This window comes from Stegodyphus dumicola, chromosome 4 (assembly GCF_044657685.1).
Source record: "Stegodyphus dumicola isolate Sdum_Otavi_A_Nest chromosome 4, ASM4465768v1".
NCBI lineage: Eukaryota > Metazoa > Arthropoda > Arachnida > Araneae > Eresidae > Stegodyphus > Stegodyphus dumicola.
In genome coordinates this window covers 105,316,843-105,338,441 of record NC_140771.1, presented here as the reverse complement: position 1 = coordinate 105,338,441, position 21,599 = coordinate 105,316,843, and the positions used below count along the sequence as shown (strand labels likewise).

General features: G+C 29.3%; 1 protein-coding gene across 4 annotated transcripts in view; it reads left to right on the top strand.

Annotated features, from left to right (window-relative positions):
* Window positions 1-15,697, top strand: part of milt (trafficking kinesin-binding protein milt) — a 131,407-nt gene extending 115,710 nt beyond the window's left edge. For 3 of the 4 annotated variants that reach the window (XM_085815297.1, XM_035370931.2, XM_035370932.2), the window contains 2 exons: window positions 1,591-1,759; window positions 7,984-15,697. In XM_085815297.1, the coding sequence (XP_085671423.1) occupies window positions 1,591-1,759; window positions 7,984-8,646 (832 nt within the window). In that variant the 3' untranslated portion in view covers window positions 8,647-15,697. The remainder of the gene's footprint in view (window positions 1-1,590; window positions 1,760-7,983) is intronic. The other variant, XM_085815296.1, reaches the window with a different exon arrangement.
* Window positions 15,698-21,599: the final 5,902 nt, after the last annotated feature.

The window sequence follows — 21,599 nt, the reverse complement described above, 5'->3', positions numbered from 1 at the left end:
TAATCTAAAGGGTATCAAAATTTACAAAAAAAAAAAAAAGCTTAATATTTATTTGTTTATTAAACATTTCTCTCAATGTAAGTTGTTTAAGTTGCTTCATTTTATGTGATAATACTTTATCTTTAATTCTATAAAAAGACATAATTTCTTGTTCAGTTACGAAGTTCCGCTGTTCAAGTCCCGTTAATTGCTGTGCCGAGAATACCGACTAACTTGTCAATCAAAATTTTTTCGTTTTCACTAACCTCTCTGTCACATTCTTCATGTCTTTATCCATTTTTTGCAGCAATTCCACTTTTTGTTTGTTGGACATTGAAACATACTTTCGTTTTGTAGATCCTTTGGAAGTTCCAGCATCGGAAATTCTATTTGACATAATCGAAAGTTCAAGTTTACTTTTATAAAATTGCTCTTACAGTCTGCAAAAAATAATAAGCAGGATCCAATTCGAAGATTAAGGAATGCAATCAGTAACATTAACTGAAATAGATAATTAGATAATTTTAGCTTACACCGTCCGTTATACATTAAACGCGCAGGCAAAAACGTATTCTGCACTTGCACACACGCATATGCGCAGTAGTCAAGGTCTTACGAGCGCACGTAAAACGCCTGTGCGCATGTTCCAATGCGGCACATGCGCAGAAAGTTTTTAGCTTTGAGGTCCGGATTATGGGTGTCCGAATTAACGACTTTTGACTGTATATATTTTGTCATGTTGCAGATCTGGGTTTTCCCACAATTACGAGAAAGCTCAAATAATTCTCCTTCAGCAGAACTGTGCACATCAGCACTGGAAGTTGAAAGTGTGCAAGTTCCTCAACAAAGTGATTCCTAATGGCTGGATTGGCTATCCCAGAACAAATAACAAAGTGATGTTTCCTTCGACCCTTCCCCAGGTCACCAGGCAGAGACCCATGTGACTTTTTTTTTTTTTTTTTTTTTTTTCGAGACTGCATGAAAGACAATGTATGCCACCACTACCATGCAACTTAGAGGACCTACAAATACACATAAGTGATGCTGTGTCAGGCATGCACAAATGACTGTGGGAAGAAATTGATTATTGTCTGGACGTATGCCATATGACTTGATGAAGTCATATCGAATACTAATAATGTCATCAAATAAAAATATTTGAGTTGTCCTTTCCTTTAAATTTGTTCTGCTAAGTATTTATTTATAATTGACTCTTATCATAGTATGTTAAAATACTGTACATTATTTTGTCTGCATGTGTCTAGTTTATGTGAATAACTTATAAAGTGTAAAATGTTATAGTTCCATAAATTTCCCGTTTTTCTAATATGTTAAATAAACAAGCATGTAAATTTATATGCTGAAAGGTTTTAATATTTATTAATCTGAAGGGGAGGAGAATTGTGTTCTCTGAGAAAATTATTTAGTTTTTACATTAATTTGAAATTTTATTTTTTATTCAGCAAGAAGACATTGTACTGGATCAGCCTTCTTTATTATTCATACCATTGTTTTAAATATTTAATATATTAATTGCCTGTTTCAAAGTAATATGTGGATTCATGTTTTCTGTTGCTTATAACTTGCTTTCAAACTGTTGTGCTTTTTTAGTTATCCTACCCTGCAGTTGTGTACAAGAGTAACATCACAGCCCCCATCTACTCTGAACAGTCCCCAGCAGAAAACTTCATCCTTGTTAGGTAGTCAAAGCTTAGCAAAGCTCCTGACTGAACGTGGAATCCATGGCATGGTACCGTCTGCTATAAGCCCTTCGGTAAAGGTTAGAGAAAGCTTTTGCTTTGCTGCGTTAGATTGAGATGAACCTTTCTGTAGTAAATAAAATATTGAATACATTTGTTGAAAAAAAAATTATTAGTAGTTTGCACTTTTTTAATGAATGTGAACGATTAGGATAGATTTTCTTTTAATCTTCCGAGTCACAAGATTTTATGTTCACTAAGTGTGAAATACTGTGACTGCTTTAATGCAGAGGAAATAAAATTTAAATGCTTTTTTGTTGCTTGTTGTGAGATCCTGTTTTAGGCTTGTTTCTTTCACTTTGCCTTTTAGCATCACTGCTTTGCTTTATTTTTATTTTATTATTTTTTTCGCATGCAGTATTTGACAAATGCTTAGAATAATGTTTTGATCTCAGTGTTGAAAGAATTTTGGGGTTGTATTTTCTGTATATGAAAGTTACTTTTGAAATATGTATTGACATTAAAAAATAGTTTTTTTTATTATGTTGAATAAATATATTTCATTGATCTCTGTTTATTAAGATGAAATTATACGATTTTTTTTTCAATCTGTCTGATTTTCATCTTGATGAAATAATGCTGATTTAATTCAAAGACATGTATTTTTTATTATGGCCAAAGTACAAGCTGTCCATACTTAGATTCCCTAATCAGAGCTGCCTGCAACCAGAAACATTCATTAGTAAAGTATGAAGTGTTGTGTATGAAGTAATAAAAAGATGGGAAAGCCATTTAGCAAAGCAGCAAATTAGTTACAAACTTCAAACCTAGAAGGAGTATTATTCTGAAACATACTTCACATAAAGTATTTTTCAGTACCATACAGCAGTTGTTACAAGAAACTTCAAATGTTCACAGAGAACTTGCTTTCATCGTGGTCGCCACTCATATTGATCTTAAGTTTGCAAGATTGTGTACTGTTAGTTAAATTATTTTATCTTTGGCTTCAAAACATTCATGTGAATTATCAGTGTTTCACAGTAATTCAGTAATATGCCCTCCTAGGCAACATTGTTACATATATATATATATGTGTGTGTTTTCTATCTCTTTATTACACCATACACAAAATTTGACACTTTTTTTGATGAACAGTTACAACTGTAGGAAATTCAGATTAAGGGAACTTAGCTATGGACATCCTATAAATTTATTTACATTTTTAAATTCCTGTTGGTATTGATTCAGTTCTATGCTGTTGAAGAAATAGTAGTATCTAAACGAGGTTACAGATATTAGCTAAAACTGTATTTTTAATGTTACTAGTACAGTTTACCATTTATTACTTTTCTGGAACAAGGTTGAATTTACTATGATTTAAGCACGTGTAAATGTATTATAGCATAAGGTACATATTTTTTAGCTATAAATTATGGTTTTGAATAGATTGTATTTCATTACATTCATTCAGACTCTCAAGTCTAAATTAATATATGATTCTTTTTTGAATAAAATATGCATGGCACCAAATTTAAGAGCAAAAAATTATTTAAAAAAATTCGGTTACTTGTTGCAAAAATCAGATTAGAAGCAGCTGTTCAAATGTCTACTTGAAGTAAAAAGCAACTGGTGGATGAAGTTTTCAAAGTGATTTTGTCTATAGACTGTAGTATGATGAAGACCCATGATATAGTTATTAATGAGCTTAAGCAAAATATCACAGTGAAAGATGTCAAAAAATTAACAATGGCTAGGTTGAAGTGTTCACTTGATTTGATAGCCTTGTGGCAAACCTTTACTTAAATGTGGTTGGTCCAAAGGAAAAATAAATCAACCTAACCCCCAAATCTATAAATGCCCTTGTTTGTTGGAATAACTGTTTTGATAACATAAGGCTATGATTTTTATCCTGAATGTTGAATGTATTGTGTCAGAAATGATGCTCAATTTGTGATTGAGAGCTCCATCTTGATGAAATTAATAATTTATGACTATATCTAATTTTTGAGTCTTTGGAAAGAAGAATCTTGTTTTATGTTATAATATGTGGTCTTTCTTCAAAAGGTATATTCAAAACATTTGACTATATAAGGTACATCAAACTGAGACTTTCTAAGGACAAAGACATATTTTATTGAGAAATGTGGTTTCTTCGAGTTATGAAATTAATCATTTTAGTGATTGACATAATCATCAAGCAAGACATGAGGCTCATTGCTGACATAATCATCAAGGAAGACATGAGCCTCATTGCTGAAACAAAGCTGAGATCGATCGAAGTGGTTAGCTAATTTAGGATATGTTATGAATGAATTTTTTTTATTATGGCTTTTATTTTCTCACTATTTTTTTCTATCTTTGCATTAACTTTTGGGGTATGGATTTAATGCTTTTACTCTTATGAGCATCAGAAACAGAACAAGCTTCATCTTATTTTTATATTAAATTAGTGATTGTACTTCCAGGCGATTTTTGTAGGGTTTTTTTAATGCTGTGAAACAAATGTGGAATAAATCTGTGAGTTTTTCCCCTCCATTTTGCAATAAAAACTATCTAGTTCTTAATGGAGTATTGCTGTTTGCATATCATAGTTAAAATAAGGCTGATCTATGTTTAGTATTTCCCTTTTATATGCCTATCGTGTTTGCAAAGAAGCAGCAACCCCGCCAAATTCTGCAAATATAATTCAACTTTTCCTTTCTCCATCGAAATGATTATTGTCACCCTCTAAATTAACTGTATATATTGTGAACAGTAAAGCCTCGTTTCCACTACTGCGCACGAACGCGTTGCGTCAATTGAAGACACGCCTACGGCATCCGTACAAGCGTTTCCACTGCCGCGATCCGTAGAATATTTTCATTTTACGCCGCTAGGTGTCGCTGTAATATTTTGGCGCCAAACAAGTAGTTCGCGAGTTACAACACTGAACATCTGAATTTTTCCCGCTTAAGCGAATATTGTTTGTTTTGGATTTGATATGGATCCTGACGTAAAACGCAGAAAAGTTTTGTTTACTAAATTCCATGTTATTGGAAATTTTTATTTCTGCTTATGAACTGAAAGTAAAGTACGCTAGCAATCTTTAGATAAGTAAGGTTGTAATGCATATTATGAGCATCACTAATTCCATAGAAGCTGAAGTAAATTCAAAAAATTTGTTTGCGTTTCTAGAAGCCTTAAATATTAATGAAATAATATATATATATTATTAAAACTAAAATGTACTGTTAGTGGAAAAATAAACAAATAAATAAATAAAATAAAAAAGTTAAAGGAATTAAAAATAGTTGGTACTTTAAAAATACACAACAACTGTAAAGAAAGGTTCACAATATTTACACAAAATTTGCTATGCTTGTATACCATTGACTTCAGGGTCATAGCTGGATAATTTATTAGAAATCTCGTTTGTTTTAAAATGCACTATGGGCAGTTATATTTTATGCATAATCCATAAAATATTATTTTTAATTTAAACATTTTTAATTCATATCTCTTTTTATAGAAGTAGTTATAAAAATAAGATTTTTCTCTTTATATATACACACATTAGGTAAAGAAAATGGAAATATTTAATTAATTCCTGTGCTTCTGCTGGAGAGGACTGAATTTAAAAGCAATTATTATAGTAATTTTTTGTTAAAAAAATGTTTAGGGCATTAATACTGTCTCATGTTAATTGGTAATGAAAGTTTAGAGCCGTAAACATCCCAAAGTCTGAGCACATGTAATATACATTCACATAAAAGTGAAACGAATATATATATATATATATCTACAGGGTTTCAAAATAAATTAAATTTAAGTAATTCTCTTGCGCCATTCCTGCAAGGAATGAAATTTGAATTTAACAAACATTTTCTATTCGTAAAAAGCAAATTTAAAGTTAATTAAATTTAAATGAAATTTAATACAAACAAATAAATGATTAATTATTGCTGCAAACTAATATACAATATCATTTAAATTCTGAGAGCATATGTAAATCAAGTGCAAGTATCATAATCCATGAATAAATATATAATTCCAAAAATTTATTTATCCTATTATTCACTTATGCATTTTTATAAATTTTTCAGGATTAAATCTATCCTATTATTCATTTATGCATTTTTATAATTTTTTAGGATTAATAATCTATCCTATTATTCACTTATGCATTTTTATAAATTTTTTAGGATTAATAAATTTTTGGAATTATATATTTATTCATGAATTTTGATACTTGCATTTGAATTACAAATGCTCTCAGACTTTAAATGATATTGTAGATTAGTTCTCAGCAATAATTAATCATTTATTTATTTGCATTAAATTTTATTTAAATTTGCTTTTTTTGAATAGAGAATGTTTGTTAAATTCAAACATATATGTACAGGGTATGCTTTAAATTAATATTATATAATTTTCAAACTTTTTTTTGTGTGTGTGTGGGGGGGGAACTTAAATAAATAAGAGCATAAATAAAACAATATATTTAACACATATAATAATAGAAATAAATTATAAAACACGAATATAGATCAAATTGGAACAATAAGCTGAGAAAGTTGCAGACAGGGTGCAAAAAGCGTATGGGATTCGAACTCACGAACCCCAGAAGTAAGCATTATTACCGTCAGCTTTACCACTAAGCTAGTATCACACGGGAGTCGTATGCATATTTTGGCTTATATATACATCATCAAGTAAATCAATTCTTAAAACTTAATTTTTTGGTCCTATTTCAGTGTGCTATCGTCTGAAAAATTCCCCAGAGTTTGTTCTTCGACTTTTAGTACATTTTTTACAAAAAGCGTTATCTTTTAAAGTGGCATTTCGCTTGAAGTTAAACGGGCTGCTAAAAATATATTTCATGTGCTTACAAATATATGTTAGCCAAAAAGATATATTTATAAAGAGAAATACAAATTTAACATACTCTTTAATGCAGTGGAATATTTAAAAGGCTATCAAATTTAATTTATAATTAACGTTTTTAGTTTTTACCTGTTTCAAAAGAAAAAAATAACAAATCTTTTAATCATATCTAATTTTCTATAGCAGTTTGATATAGTCAGACATTCATTTTCATTAAAGGTAAATGAGTATGCAGAAATAGGAAATAATTGTCAGGACAAATTTTGCTATTTCATGGACTTGAAATTATAAGTTTTGGCCGCTGATTTTCTTGAACTGAATTTCTTGGCCGTCTGATTTTATCTGCGAACAAGTACTGTAGTTGCAGTTATCTTAATTTTCTTATCTTTTTTTAACTAAATTCAGCTGATTGTCTTTTTCAGTATGCAAATTTCTCGCTATAATGTATTTTTTAGCAAAACATTCTTTCCCTAAGCCAGCATTCCTCGCTACTTCTGCCGCCATTAATTGTTGGTGACAACACCTGATTGCTCCTTTTTTACCACGTGACCACAACGCATCCGCAGACATACGGATAGAAGTTGAACATTGTTGAACTCCATCTGTATGTCATCCGTCACCGCACATCGACCGGATTGCAGATATCAATCAAAGTGAATTCGCTCGCTGATTAGAGAAACGCATAGACACCGCAACGCACACGCAGCAGTGGAAACGGTCCTTAAGTCTTCCAGTTTATTCAGATTTCATTTCTGGTGGGGGATGAAAAAAATACCTGTTTAAGTAAATTTTCTAAACACAATTATGAGGCAGTTTCTTAGAATGCAAAACCCTGTCCAATATTTTATGTAAATTCTTAAATTTATGCCATTTATCATTATACTAATTTTTATTGTATAGTTTTATTTTAATACAGATAAGTACAAATTCATTTGAAAATAGTTTTAATTTACATTTTATTTATTATATCTTCATTGTTTCTTTTTCTACTATCTCTACTTGATTTAACTAGCTGTGCACTTTAAGGAGCATAAGGTTCTTTTTGTTATTGAATTTTTTTTATTGAAGTGAAAATGTAGCATTCTGAAATCTTTCAAACCTTTCCGGAACTGCCTTTTCGAGTTATGGTAGACTGATGTATGTACAAGAAAATTTCTAAATCTCTATCTCTTTAAAGATTTAGTTGTAGATTGTTTTGTGTATAAAATTTAATCGGGTATGATTTATCTATGTATAATTTCTGCTCAGAAGTTTTTTAAATATCACAATATATTATTTTTCCATTGCTTTATTTGATGCTTTCACTTTTTGGATATTTTGCTTGCATTTTCATGTAATAATTTTTTGCTTTCAGAATATCTTGTAAATTGAGTTGTATCAGGTATTTAAATTCTAAAATTATATTCGTATGTTAAATTTTATAATCGTGATTTTATTTTAGAGTGTATCCCCTACACCTACGCCTGCTCCATCGCCTGAAGGCTCTCCACCTCCAACGCCTTTGCCATTCAGTGCAGTTAGGATTCCAGATCTAGTTGGTAGTGCTTCAATTGCCAAAGGATTTCATTTGCTTCGAAAACCACGGAGGTCACGGTCACAGCCACCTCCAAAACGAAGTACCAGGGAAGCATCAGCTGGGCTGAATTTGGACCTTATGGGACGTATACAAGGAATTGGACTAAAAACGTTATTGCCTTTTGATGATTGTGCATTGACAAAGAAAACTGTGAGTTCTGAAACTTTGTCAGATAGTGCTTCCCGCACAGTTATCTCTAGGCCTGCAACTCCTGCTGAAAATAAAGTTTGCCAAGCAACAATATCTTTACCAAAGAGTAAAGCAAGCACATCACAATTAAATGAATCTAGAAAAAAGTTTATTAGTCCTGAAACAGCCCTTGATAAGCCCTGGGGTTATGTTCCACCTTCAGTTACAATTATGAAAAGTCCAGCTGCAATTGGTCTCTCTCCTACTGTTGCCCCACCTTTGTCTCGAATGCCTAATCCTGTTTTACAGCTAAACAGTCTTCGCAACATACGGCCAAACTGCTCAGATGTAGGAACAGTTGGAACACTACGGACATTAAGGAAAGGTGGCTACATTTGAACCATGTACAAAAAAAAGAATTAGATTTAACAGATTGAACTTTCTCTTGTGTGTAGATATATATACATAAAACAGATGCATAGTCCTCCGTGTGCAATACTGCAAAGTGTTGGATGGATTTAAAGATATAAAAAGGCAGCATGTTCACCTACAAATTAAATGTATATTCAAGCATGCTGTTACATTAAATTATTTTATTTGAAAAGTGCTTTCCAGGGGAATATTAAATTTTCTTGTATTTACATTCTACTATGTGCATAGTAAACACTTTGGAATTTTTTGTTACTTGCCATAGTTTTTACATCTTTTGACTTTGTTTAATAGCTTTTGAAATGGAAAAGTATTCATTTATTACATTTATAGTATTTAAAAATCCATTCATCACATAGAAGAAATGACTAAAAATCTCTTCTGAGTATTTTGACATGAGAGCTATACATGCTTGCTCTTTGCTGTTTTTGTCAGACGATGAAAGACATTTCAAGATGTGTTGTGTTAATATTAGGTACTTTGTGGTAATGAAGTAGTAGGCATATAGAATTTCATTCCATTTTTTTTTGTTTTGTTATTATTTTATTAGTTTTGCTGCAATAGTGAGATTTTTTTCAAATAAATTTAAGCTTCTGCATTGAGAACATAAAATTTTGAGAGGTAAAAAAAAAAAAAAAAAAAGGTTAACTGAGCATGCAGAACTAATTTCCTAAAGCTTTTGATACTGACAATCTAAAATATGGTCTGCAGAATTGTTTCTTTCAAATGCATTTTTAAAGCACACTGTCTAATTTTTAGTCTGTAGGTGGTATAGTGGTAATGAGATGTCTTACTTTTCCTATGATGTTATTCTCTTAGTTTTGTCCAGTTTAATTCAGTTTGACTTTAATGGATATGTTAATGGTGAGTTTTTGCTGATTTACTGAATTAGTTGTAAGAGTTAAGTACATTTGTGTAGAATAAATTCTATATTGAACTGCAGAAATATCTTCAAATCATGATAAAATATGTCAGTTTTTTTCATATTATATTATGGAAACAAAAACATGAACATTTATAATATGTAGATGTTTGAATTAAACAGAACAGTAATTTTCCATTCTTTTAAAAAATGAAACAATCGAATTATAAATCAAATTTTGTCATGTAAACCAATTAAAGAAAAGTAAAAGAAAACCTGCAAATTATGTTCACGAGTAAGTGAATTATTATAATTTTCGTTACTAAAAAATCTTAGACTTTATTTAATAATTTTTGCATTGAAAATTTAATTTATAATTTTTGCATTGTGTATTTAATCAAAAGTTTTTAGGTATTCAATTATTTTAGTTTATTCCTACATCAAAATTTCTATGTTTATTTCATTTAAAATACTCTATAGACTTGTAAAAATTTTACTGTTTAATTGTAAATTCATTTCTCTGTTTTCAACTATTGTAATACTATTCTCCAGTTTAAGATTTGATTTATATTAATTAAATTGATGCTGATGAATTTAATCAGCCATATCAAAATAAATTTATTACTATTATTTTTGGCAAATAATATATTATATTTAGATTTGTGCCACTAAAAAATTGTTATCTGCTTTCCTGAATCTGGGAACTTGCTTCCGAATGTTTAATTTATGATTAATTCTTAAATTATGGTAGTCTGTTGGAGTTTTTTCTAACAACACAAAAAATGTCTATGCATAAAAATGTAAACAAAATGCTGTTTGTTACTTTGCATCAAGAAGTAGTATTTATAAAATTTATCATTTGCTCATTAATAAATTTATTACATGAAGAAAATGAATGGTACTTCTTTAAATTGAGGGTTCCCCCCCTTCCCCCAAAGGTGTGTGAACTTTTTATATAACAAGAACAATAAAATTTTTCAGTGATGTCAATATTATTCTAAAACTAGCATACAATCTGAATCCATATTCAGATTTAAAAGTAAAAAGTGCATGACATAAAAATTTATTTTTTATTAATTATAATGCATATATTATAAATTATATGAATCAAATGCTTAAGTTATTTCAGTTAATTAAATTATTGCAAAATATAAATTATTAACAAGTACATTTGTTGATTTGATTTTGCATTGATGTCTATAATATGAAAGATAAAGATTTTATGTCATGTCAAATGGCAGTAGTCCAAGAAATTACTGCAGTACAAAGTCCGTAATCCGGACCTCCATTATTCAGAATGATATCTAATCCGGACCTCAAAACCACAAACTTTTTTTTGTATGCTTTACGCATGCACTTAATGTGTTTACGGTATAACGGATGGTACTAATTCTAAGGCATTTCAGTTAACGTCACAGATTGCACTGTTCCTTAAACTTCTAATTGAATCCGGTTTATTATATTTTGCAGACTGTTGGAGCAATTTTATAAAAATTAAGCTTGAAGAGTTTCCAATTCTGGAGCTGCCAAAGGATTTACAAAGCAAAACCATGTTTCGATGTCCATTAAACAAAAAGTGGAATTGCTGCAAAAAATGGATAAAGGCATATCCGTCTCAAAATTATGCGAGGAGTATGACATTGGAAAGTCAACTGTATATGACATAAGCAAAAAGAAAAAGGAACTTTCTGAATTTTTTGGGGATTCCAACACCCCACTTGCAATGAATTACAGAAAAAGGATTCATATTGCTAAAAGTGACGATCATTACAAAGTGATAATTGAATGGGTCAGACAGCGTCGCTGCGAGGGCGTGCCATTGATGGGTCCATTGCTAACAGCTCAAGCCAAAAATTTTCTTAAATAAATTAACTTAAACACTGAGTGCACATATTTGACAGGTTGGTTAACAAAATTTAAAAATCGGCATGTTATAAGACAATTAAAATTTTATGTGAAATAGCTTCAGCTGATACTGAAGCTGCAGAACAATTTAACACACAAAAAACGAAGCAACTTAAACAACTTACATTGAAAAAAATGTTTAATAAAGTAAAAAAATAAATATTAAGTTTTTTTTTTTTTTTTTTTTTTTGTGTGTGTGCGTGCGTGTGTGTAAATTTTGATACCCTTGTATCATAATTGCTCTTTATTTCATAAATTATGGTTTCATATTTTTAATTGTATAATTTCTGCATGCCATATTACCAGATTTAAATTGATGATCTATAATCCGGGTCCGGGTAAACCCCTAATTGCCAAAATCCCAACGAGTCCGGATTACAGACTTTGTACTGTTACTATTGTTGTTACTATTCTATGTTGCATAGATCATAAATGCCCTGGCAGCATAATATGATGAGCATAAATACTTTTAAATCTCAAACAAAAAATCTGGTACAAGTTTCTCTTTTGCTTTTGAACTCATCTGTTTTCTTATTTGCTACTTTTCTATTAATATGCAATTCTTAAGAAATGCATGTGCTTATTTTCATTCTTTTTGTGCAGTATGCTAATAGGTTTTGTAAAAAAAAATATATTTAAAAGTATTTGTTACCTTTTGTAACATGCCCCCATCTGGTAATATTTGCTTATTATTGCTAGGCATAGAGATTTTGTTTAATATTTAATAGTCAATATAGTGCTAAAGATCAGTTTATTTATTCATAATTTGTTGTTCTGCATAAATTAATATAGGATGTAGGATTTTGTTCCTATCATAGCCATTCCTATATGTTATAGGACCAAATATTAAATGAAACTTTTATTTTCTTTCCTTGTTAGTTTCCCAGTTGCTTTGCGTATTCATATGCACAAAATTTGTTATCAGTTATATAAAAGAATATATGTAAAGAATGAAATCATATTGCATCTTTTCATACATAAATGTAGTTTAATTTAGTTTTAAAAAAAATGCATTGCGTGAGTTTCAACTTATTGAAAATATTTAATGTTTTGCTAGTGCAGTTATAATGAATATAAAAATATTAAAGATTTAAAAAATTAATAATTGTAATAAAATTGATTATAGATATTATAATTTAAAAGCAAAATAATATCCATAGTCATTTTTCTTATAATTATTCAATTTCTTTCATCTTGAGTAATTTTTATATTCAATGTAACAATATCTGCTAGTAAAACATTAAATACTTTCTATATTATAACTTATGTTGAACTCGAAGGGGAAAAAGCAGCTGATTTTTGAACTTAATACTCACAAAGAAAATATTTGTATATGCAAATATGTATGTGTGAATAGATTTCAGACTTTTTTTCTTTAATTGCATTTTGGGGTTGAAATGCAATGTACTTGTATAATATAAAAGGTTAAATTACTTGTGTATCAGTTTAACATCATTAAATTTGTAAGACTGATTTCTTTGAGAAGGGCACCTTTACTCTTGCATTTCAAGTGACATGTGGATAAAATTACACTTATCTGTGCTATTTTTTCTCTATTTCTTAGAGAAACAAAATAATCTTTTTTGCATATGCAGAAAAGTAATATAAATGCCTTGCGCTATGGTTATTTGCCTCTGTTAAAAGAGGTATGTTCTGTACACATTACCATTGGACTGTATCTCATACTTCTGATGAAATACTTAAATTATAGAAAAAGATTTAAAGATATAAATATATGTAAATAGTAGGTAAATAATTGTAACTGTATGTAGTAAAACTGTGGTCTTCTGATGAATAATATATGTTTTAAAGTTGTATTTTTTGCATTTTGTGCAATACTCTTATTTTATGAAGTGTTATTTTTAAAGTTAAAAATGATATTTTAATTAAACCAGATTGTAGAATTCCATATAAAGAAAGGGGACTGCATGAATTCAGCTCAATTTCTTTTTTTGTTATATATGTTATGAAGCCTATGGACCAAGAAAGGGTTTCAGTAAAAATTTTATCTGGGTAGGGTGAAAAATTACTCTTTTGAACAGAAGTTTGAACTAATTATTATATTGTGAATATCTATTAATTTTTTTTTTAATTTTGAATGTTTAAATTTGACACTTTGGAAAATGTAGCTATAATTTTGTATTATATTTTATTTTGTGTACTTATTATACAAATTAAATTAAAGTATTTAAATAGAATGAATGATTGATATGTTCTCAGTCTTCAAGTATTAAATAATAACGGTTCACTGAACCTAGGGAAATATGAAAAATTGCTCTATTAATGTAATTTTAAGCAATTATTATACTGTAAATCTTATTAATGGCCTCTTTCTCACTTGTGAACATTTTACTTTGGTACTTTAAAAAAATGCAGCTGTAATTTTGTATTACGTTTTATCTATGGGGTTATCTGTGAAAGTACTTGTGAATATGTATGAAGAATGTGCTTAAGAAATGAATCTACCAGCCAATTAAATGATAGATTTTTAGGTGTGGCTAATATTCATTGCTGGAAGCCTAGTGTTAGTTACTTAAAATTAAGAGATTATAAATATAACAGTTTAAAGTAAATAATTAAGAATTAATTGAACATTGAGATCTTGCAATTATTTAAAATGAGTAGTATATTTGCTGTTTTATATCTTTTGCTAATGTGCTATTTAGAAGTATAATTCAATTTTAAAGATTTTTTAAATATTCACAGATACAGAATTGAGCCACACAGTATTAATAAGTACATAAATATTTGCATGTAAACTGTAGGAAGTGCATGTATATGTTATCCTTTGGAAAGTAGGGGGAAAATATTAAAATGAGAATTTTTTTTTTTTTTTTTTTTTTTTTTTTTTTTTTTGGTCATGCATGTAAGAAATATAAGATATTTTATTTCAAGCTGTTCTTTATTAGATAAAAAAAAAAAAGTGACACTAAGAAAAATATTTAATTAATACATAAGGAGTATAAAATTTAAGTGATTAGCAGAAATTATTAATAATTTGCATCCCCCCACTTTTCAAAAAAAAAAAAAAAAAAAAAGAGTTTTCAGATCTGTAAGTTTTAATAACTTTTTAACTGGAGATTAAGCATGATATTGTGACAAGTATCAATTTTTTAAGCAGTTAATGTGTCACATTTTTATATGCATGGGAAAAAAAATCTTATATTAAAATTTTTAAAAAATCTTGTATTAAAAATCAATCTTAGTGACCTACATGTTGTATATTAATTTTAACATTTATTGATTAAGAATTACACATTTTACTTGTTAAAGTAAAATCTCTGGAAGACAAAGTTTATAAATGAGTTTTTTTTTCCAAATTATGCATTAAATAATGCCAACTGTATTGATTAACTGAAAAGAATGCTAAAATTTGTATACGAAAAGTTTTTAAGTTTATAAATTGTTCACATAGATTAAAAAATAATTAGTTATAAAATCATTTTGTTATGAAAAGACTAGATTTTTAATATTCCTTTATATAAAAATACTACTTAGAAAACTATTTCCATATACTTTTTCAGTCTAAGTGACGTGTGTTATCCAAGAGTTTAATCTTTTTATTGCATATCAGATTATATTAACTTGGCATTTTTATTAAGTATATTTTAAACATTAATTAATCATAATTTATTTTCTCATAGAATCATACTAAGCATAAGCATTTTAATGAAATTTGAATATTTTGCTTTAGAATATATATTCCTTCTGTATGTAATTAACTGAACTACAAATTTCATTATGTTGAGCAGGTATCATAAAAGAGAAAAATATTTCTAACTATTTAATTTTTGAAAAAAAAAAAAAAAAAATCCATTCTCAAAATAAGGGTAACCAAAAAAATTGAAATAGTGTCCAGGTAATGTACAATGTGTAGTCAAATATATTTTTTAAGTCTTGTTTCTAAAAATATTTCCATCATGAAAATTGAGATTTATAAGACTGAATAATTTATGAATATTTGAGGTTGAAATAAATGCAATGATAAATGTTCCTTATGTTATAAGCATTATTTTATTTTTGAAGAATGTATTTCTTTTGCAGATTTGTAGAAAGCAATTTCTGTGAATTTGTAGACAGTTTTATAGAATATATTGTTAAAATATATGTTATTTATTGACTTTTATTTTAATGTAGATATTGATATAAATTTTTGTTTTCATTTTGTGCTAAATGTGCTTTGAGTTTGATAAGGACCAAAGATTTATTTATCCCTGAGATATTGCAGTGAAAATAAATATGTAAAAGTTTTCAGTCTCTTTCATATTCTTTAATAATAATTAAGATATATATATATATATATAACAATATCAGCATAAAATTTGGAGAAATTTCCATTATTACCACCAGTTTTGCCTTGTTGCAGCACATGATAGAGCATTATCCTGATATAAAAATACACATATAAGTGCTCTAAAATATATTTTTTAAGTGAGGGGATGTTTTTAGAGACATTCATTGTAGTAGCATAGTTGTTTTGTGTTTCTAATTAATGATAAAATTTAAGAATTATTCTACATCAGATTGCAACAATATAAATCGGCATATATATTAGTTTACTGGAATTTAAGATTCAGAGCGATCTTGTTTCTTTAGTTATCCATATATTAGAATCATAATTGCTGAATTATTCGTTTAGGTACGAGATTTGTGAAAAATTCTCACCTTAGTGTGTATGCATATGTACTCAAAAGTTCTCATTGTGAAAGGAAAATTTGCATATTTTAAATTATTATTATTATTTATAAACTGCCAGATGTATTACTGCCTTCCAAAAGTTAAGGAATAAACAGTTTTTAATCAGATGTTTTAAAGAATACGAAAAATGGCACAAGTATAATCCCTTGTTGCATGTTATAGAGATTGTGCATCTTGTATTCTGAACAATATGAAACATGATTATCATAATATTCATGATTGATGAGAGATGGAGTAATTGCTTTTTGTTCAAATAAATGAGAATAGTATTAATGTGAAATATGTCCTCTGGTATAAATGCAAGTTTGATCCTTCATCTCTATGCTATCAATTCAAGGTTTATGCACCTTATTTGAAAGTTATTATCTCTGCGCAAATAAATTACAATTCCCATTGCAGATAATTTAAGGATTTTGCTGGAAGAGACATAATAAACTTTTCCTGCTGTGGTCCCATACGCGAACGATTGAACGGAGATATGAGAATTAGAAATGGCTAATCCGTTTCGACTAAGTGTTGACCATTATGTAAACTGTGACCTGCGGCGCGCGAGGTTTTTCCGCATGAAGCAGGTTTTTTTTTTCGTATTTTGATTTATTTTTAGAATAAATATGAAGTAGTATAAATAAGTAAGTAATGTGACTAATTTTTATTTATTGAATTAGCGATTGTCTGCATGCATATTTGAAATAAATATATGTGTAAAAGTGTTCTCTCCTTTTTTTTTTTTTTTTTTTTTTCACAGATTAGTGAGAAACCCACTCGCCAACGTCAAGGCCCCGGGACATGAGGGAGGTTTTTTTTTTTTTATTTATTTATTTCACAAAACAGCATCAAAAAGGCAAAATACAGAAATGGTAAATAAACATATGGTTACAAAGAAGTTATATTGCAGACAAATATAATTACAGATAAGTAAGATTGCATCACAGAACTGTTATCCTACTAATCCATTGCAAAATTATGCTCCAAACCTTTCAGGTATTCCATTATTTCTCGATTTTCAACTGTTACTTTCTCATATCAGCTCGCAGATACCTATTCCGCTTGTGCGGCGGTTCATCTCCACGTACAAATTGTTCATAACATTGATCAATTGATTTTTGAACACGTCTGAGACCATCTATGAATTTCCATAACGTGGGGTGTGAAACACCAAATTCGGGCTGTAGACGCCTGTGCACTGCTTCCGCGAAATTACTGGTGCGTCCTTCGTTATTTAAGGTTCTAGCATAACATGACCACATAAGTAGGACGACGGCGACGATTATTTCTCTGAATCCTTCCAGCGTAATAATCTTCAATGCAATCTAAAATTGGGGTTAATTCATTAGGTAAATTCTCACTCAAAACTTCTAAAGCATTTTCAAGTTCTTCGATAAGCACAAAACTTAACGCAGGAATCATACGTGCATAGAGAGCAAAATCAGCATCGGTATTATATCGTTGCATTAAATGGAATTCTGCTAATTTGCGCTTCATATTTTTCACAAGGTGGAACAGGCACCCTTGAATTTCCGCGTTTGGAAATTTGCTTGAAAATGTGTTAATTAAGGCAATTTCAAAATCTAAGAAATTTTTTTCCGGCTTAAAAAGCGGTCTTGAATCATTTCAATCATGCGTGCATATGTTTTTTCCGCCTTGTCGGATAAGAGGGCATAAATGATTGGCAATACAAAATCTCCACGTTCGGCCATATTAACAAAAACCTGGGAAAAAAGTTGTGGTGCTAGACTAAAAGTTCCATCAACGTAAATTGTTGTTACGCGGCGAATCCAAACGCTGACATTGCTGAATTAAAATTCGATCTTGATCACCCGATCCCGAATCGCCGATAACAAAATTTTCGTTATTTTTTCCGTATTATTTATAATTTTCTGGCAGTTCAATGAAAGCCCTGTCAATTGTTTGCGACGGGGAGCATTTATGTCTTTTCTACATCGTTTAATAACTAATCTTGCAGCTTCTCTACTTGGAGACTGTCCTAATGCTCCAAAAGACAGCTCTTGCGTTTCTTCAATGCGAATTACTGCAGTTTCTTGTGTTTTAAGGGGACACAGGACCTTTAAATCTTAAAAAAATCGATTTTCAGATTTTTACATTTTATGAATATTTGGACATTTCTAAACAAAATGCAAAAAACTGCTTTCTAAAATTCGTATTAGTTCTTGAGTTATGAAAGTTTATATCGGATAGTAAACCAGCGACGCTCGGGACAACTATGGTGGTTGTTTACATTTTGGTTACGCTGTATACGAGCTCATATTTTTATTATTATACACAGAAATATTTAATACTGTTTTTTGTTAAATTTCCTTTTGGTGTAGGGCAAGAAGGATGGCAACTACTCAACTTCACTGCTGGTAGTTTGTTTTGTTTCTATTTCGGTCTTTCGTATCAATTTTTTTTTTTTTTTTTTTTTTTTTTTTTTTTTTTTTTTGTGCTGAGTAAACGTTTATGTAAAGATATTTGTTTTGAAATTTAAAAATGAATAATAATATGAAAAGAGCTTCAGGTCAAAGACCGAAGAAAAGGAATAATTTTTTTGGAAATCAGTGCACAAGAAGTAATGATAAAGATGCAAATTTCTCTGCATCAGCAAAAAAACTTCTAGATCATTTAGTAGTTTTTGGTGACAGCGAATTTAAAGTATATGCAATTATTAAAAGTTTATTATTTTCTGTATTAGAAGAATACTTATGCTGTCATATTTGCCATAATAAAATTAGTATTATTTCTGAAGTAGTATATGGTTTAACCATAAAAATAAATATTTCATGCTGCTCTTGTGGAGTACTAACATCTATAATAAATTCCAAACTTGTAGTGAAAAACAAACTGCTTCTGATTTAAACAGAAGATTTACTTTAGCAATGAGGTGTATTGGAAAATGATTGACAGAATCCAGAACATTTTGTGGAATTAGGGATCTACCACCAGCAGTAACACAGAAGTCATACGACAAAATTTATATGCATGCATTCATATGCATTATACGACAAAAGTCATATGCATGCTGCTACACGTAATATTCTGGAAAATAGTATGAAGATAGCAGCTGACGAAGAAATAAAAATGACTGGTTCTTCAGATTTGACCATTAGCGGAAATAGCACATGAAAACAGAGGACATTCGGTCCACATTTCACATTTCGGTTAACTTCCGTTATTGGTGGTAAAACGGGTAAAGTTATTCATCGTTATGTTTCACGTTCCTACTGCAAAGGTTGTAAGACTGGAAAAAATATATCCTCAAAAGAAAGCTATTTGAAATGGAAAATAGAACATAACAAAGTATGCAATAAGAATCATTCAGGCTCATCTGCACAATTGGAAGCGAATGGTATGTTGAGTATATTTTCACAATTCGAAGAAAAGTATGGTCTTCGTTACGTTAATTATATTGGTGATGGAGATTGTAAAACTTTCTTAGCCCTTACAAAAGATAACCCGCATTATGTTCCGATTTCGAAGATAGGATGTGTGAGCCACATTCAAAAATGAATAGGTGCCCGTTTGGGGGGAACTAAACCAGAAATTCCGTGCCAAGAAACTGTATGACAATTAACCTCTTATCGACTTACAGATGTGTTGATAGGTCAACTTACAACATATTGTGGTAATGCCATTAGGAAGCATTTTCACAACTACCACATTATGCAAAAAGCTATATGGGCTGTTTAGTACCATAAACGTTCAAACGATAATGAAGTTACTCATAACTTTTGCCCCGATGGTGTTGATTCTTGGTGAGCGCATACAAAAGAGCAGTTGTAAGTGGCACAAATAAAAACTTTAAACATACAAATTCAGTTCCTGCACTGTAAAAAAAAAAAAAAAAAAAAAAAAAAATCTGTAAAGTTACTAAGAAAACTCATGGAAACTGGGATGCCATGGGTTATTTGAGTAACAGAAACAGGTGTTTTCTTTGTAACATTACAAGAGTTTTGCCTGTAATGGTTACAGATCTTTTACTTGTAATATCACAGCATATAGTTATGTAAGTAGAACATATTTTTCTCATGTAAAATCCCAAACGATATATCTGTAATGGTTACAGATTATTTGCGTGTAATATTACAGCAAATAATTATGTAAAAAGAACATGTTTTTTTCATGTAAAATCTCAACAGATATATCTGTAACCGTTACAGGTATATGCATATTATTAACCGGTACAAGCATATGATTAACCTGTAACGGTTAATCATATGCTTTTGACCTAAGAATTGTCAATTTGACCTAAGAATAGTATTATTATAGCAAGTTATTATGTGAGTAGAAGATACTTTTCTTATGTAAAATTCCAATGGTTGTATCTGTAAAAGTTTCAGATTCTTTCTTTCTAATATCCCATTAAGTAATTATGTATGTAGAATATATTTTTCATAGATAATACTAAAGGATATGTCTATAAAAGTAATAGATTTTTTTTTTCTAAAGTGATGCTTATTATAATAAAATATATTGAAATCAAGATGTTTTGAGTAAAACAATATCTGCATGTGTATATCATTATACAGATATATGCAAGTGAAGCATAATAGGTTGGCTTTTTAAATTAGTCAATTTGACCTAAGAATAGCATTAATTTAAAAGATGTGCTTTCAACAGCAATGTTCTTTTTTCAAAAAGTAACATTAGTCTGTTGCAGACTATTTTTGTTTTATGAAGAGAAACTTCTGTCTGATATTATTGAAAGACCTTTCATATTATCATTTTGATTAATTTAAAAGTTCAAATTGATATGCTACTCCTTATATTTGCCCTGTAAAATAGCTGAAAAAAATAGTATGTTTTATTTGCATGTTTTAGTGTCAGTTAATAAGATATGTTCTAGAACTTTCTTTTTAGTAATTTTAGCTAAAATAGACACATGTTGCTTTAGATTTAACTTATATGAGTAAACGTGTTGCATGTTGATATGATCATATTATTACAGTAAAAGACATTTTGTGAAGTATTTCTATGAAGAACTCAGAACAGCTGTTCTTCATATTTCAAAAATATATTCTCTCCTTCTAAAAAATGACATTTTCAGTAAATTAAAGAATTCAACATAGCAATGAATTTCATTTTGTTACTACAAGGAATTCAAATTTTGTTCATATGCTTGAATTACAACGTCTAACTAATTTTTTTATTCTTATCTGCACTCAGTGTTTGTCAACAGTCTGCTATTGTTTGAAATAATGCATAACTTTTTTACTTACCTTCAAATAATTTCCTTTGAATTAACAGATAGAAGTCTTTCATTAAAAACCTAATGTCATGCTTTTTGAATAAGCATAAAACTTCACCAACTGATCTTTATTTTTAAAGCCTTGCTTCCATTAAAATTCTTGATGCTTAATACAATTATGCCTTTAACAAATTTGTTTCAAAAATTAATACTTCAGTTTAGCTTAAAATTTAATGTATTTTAATTTTACCTATAATTTTTTACAAACGTGACATG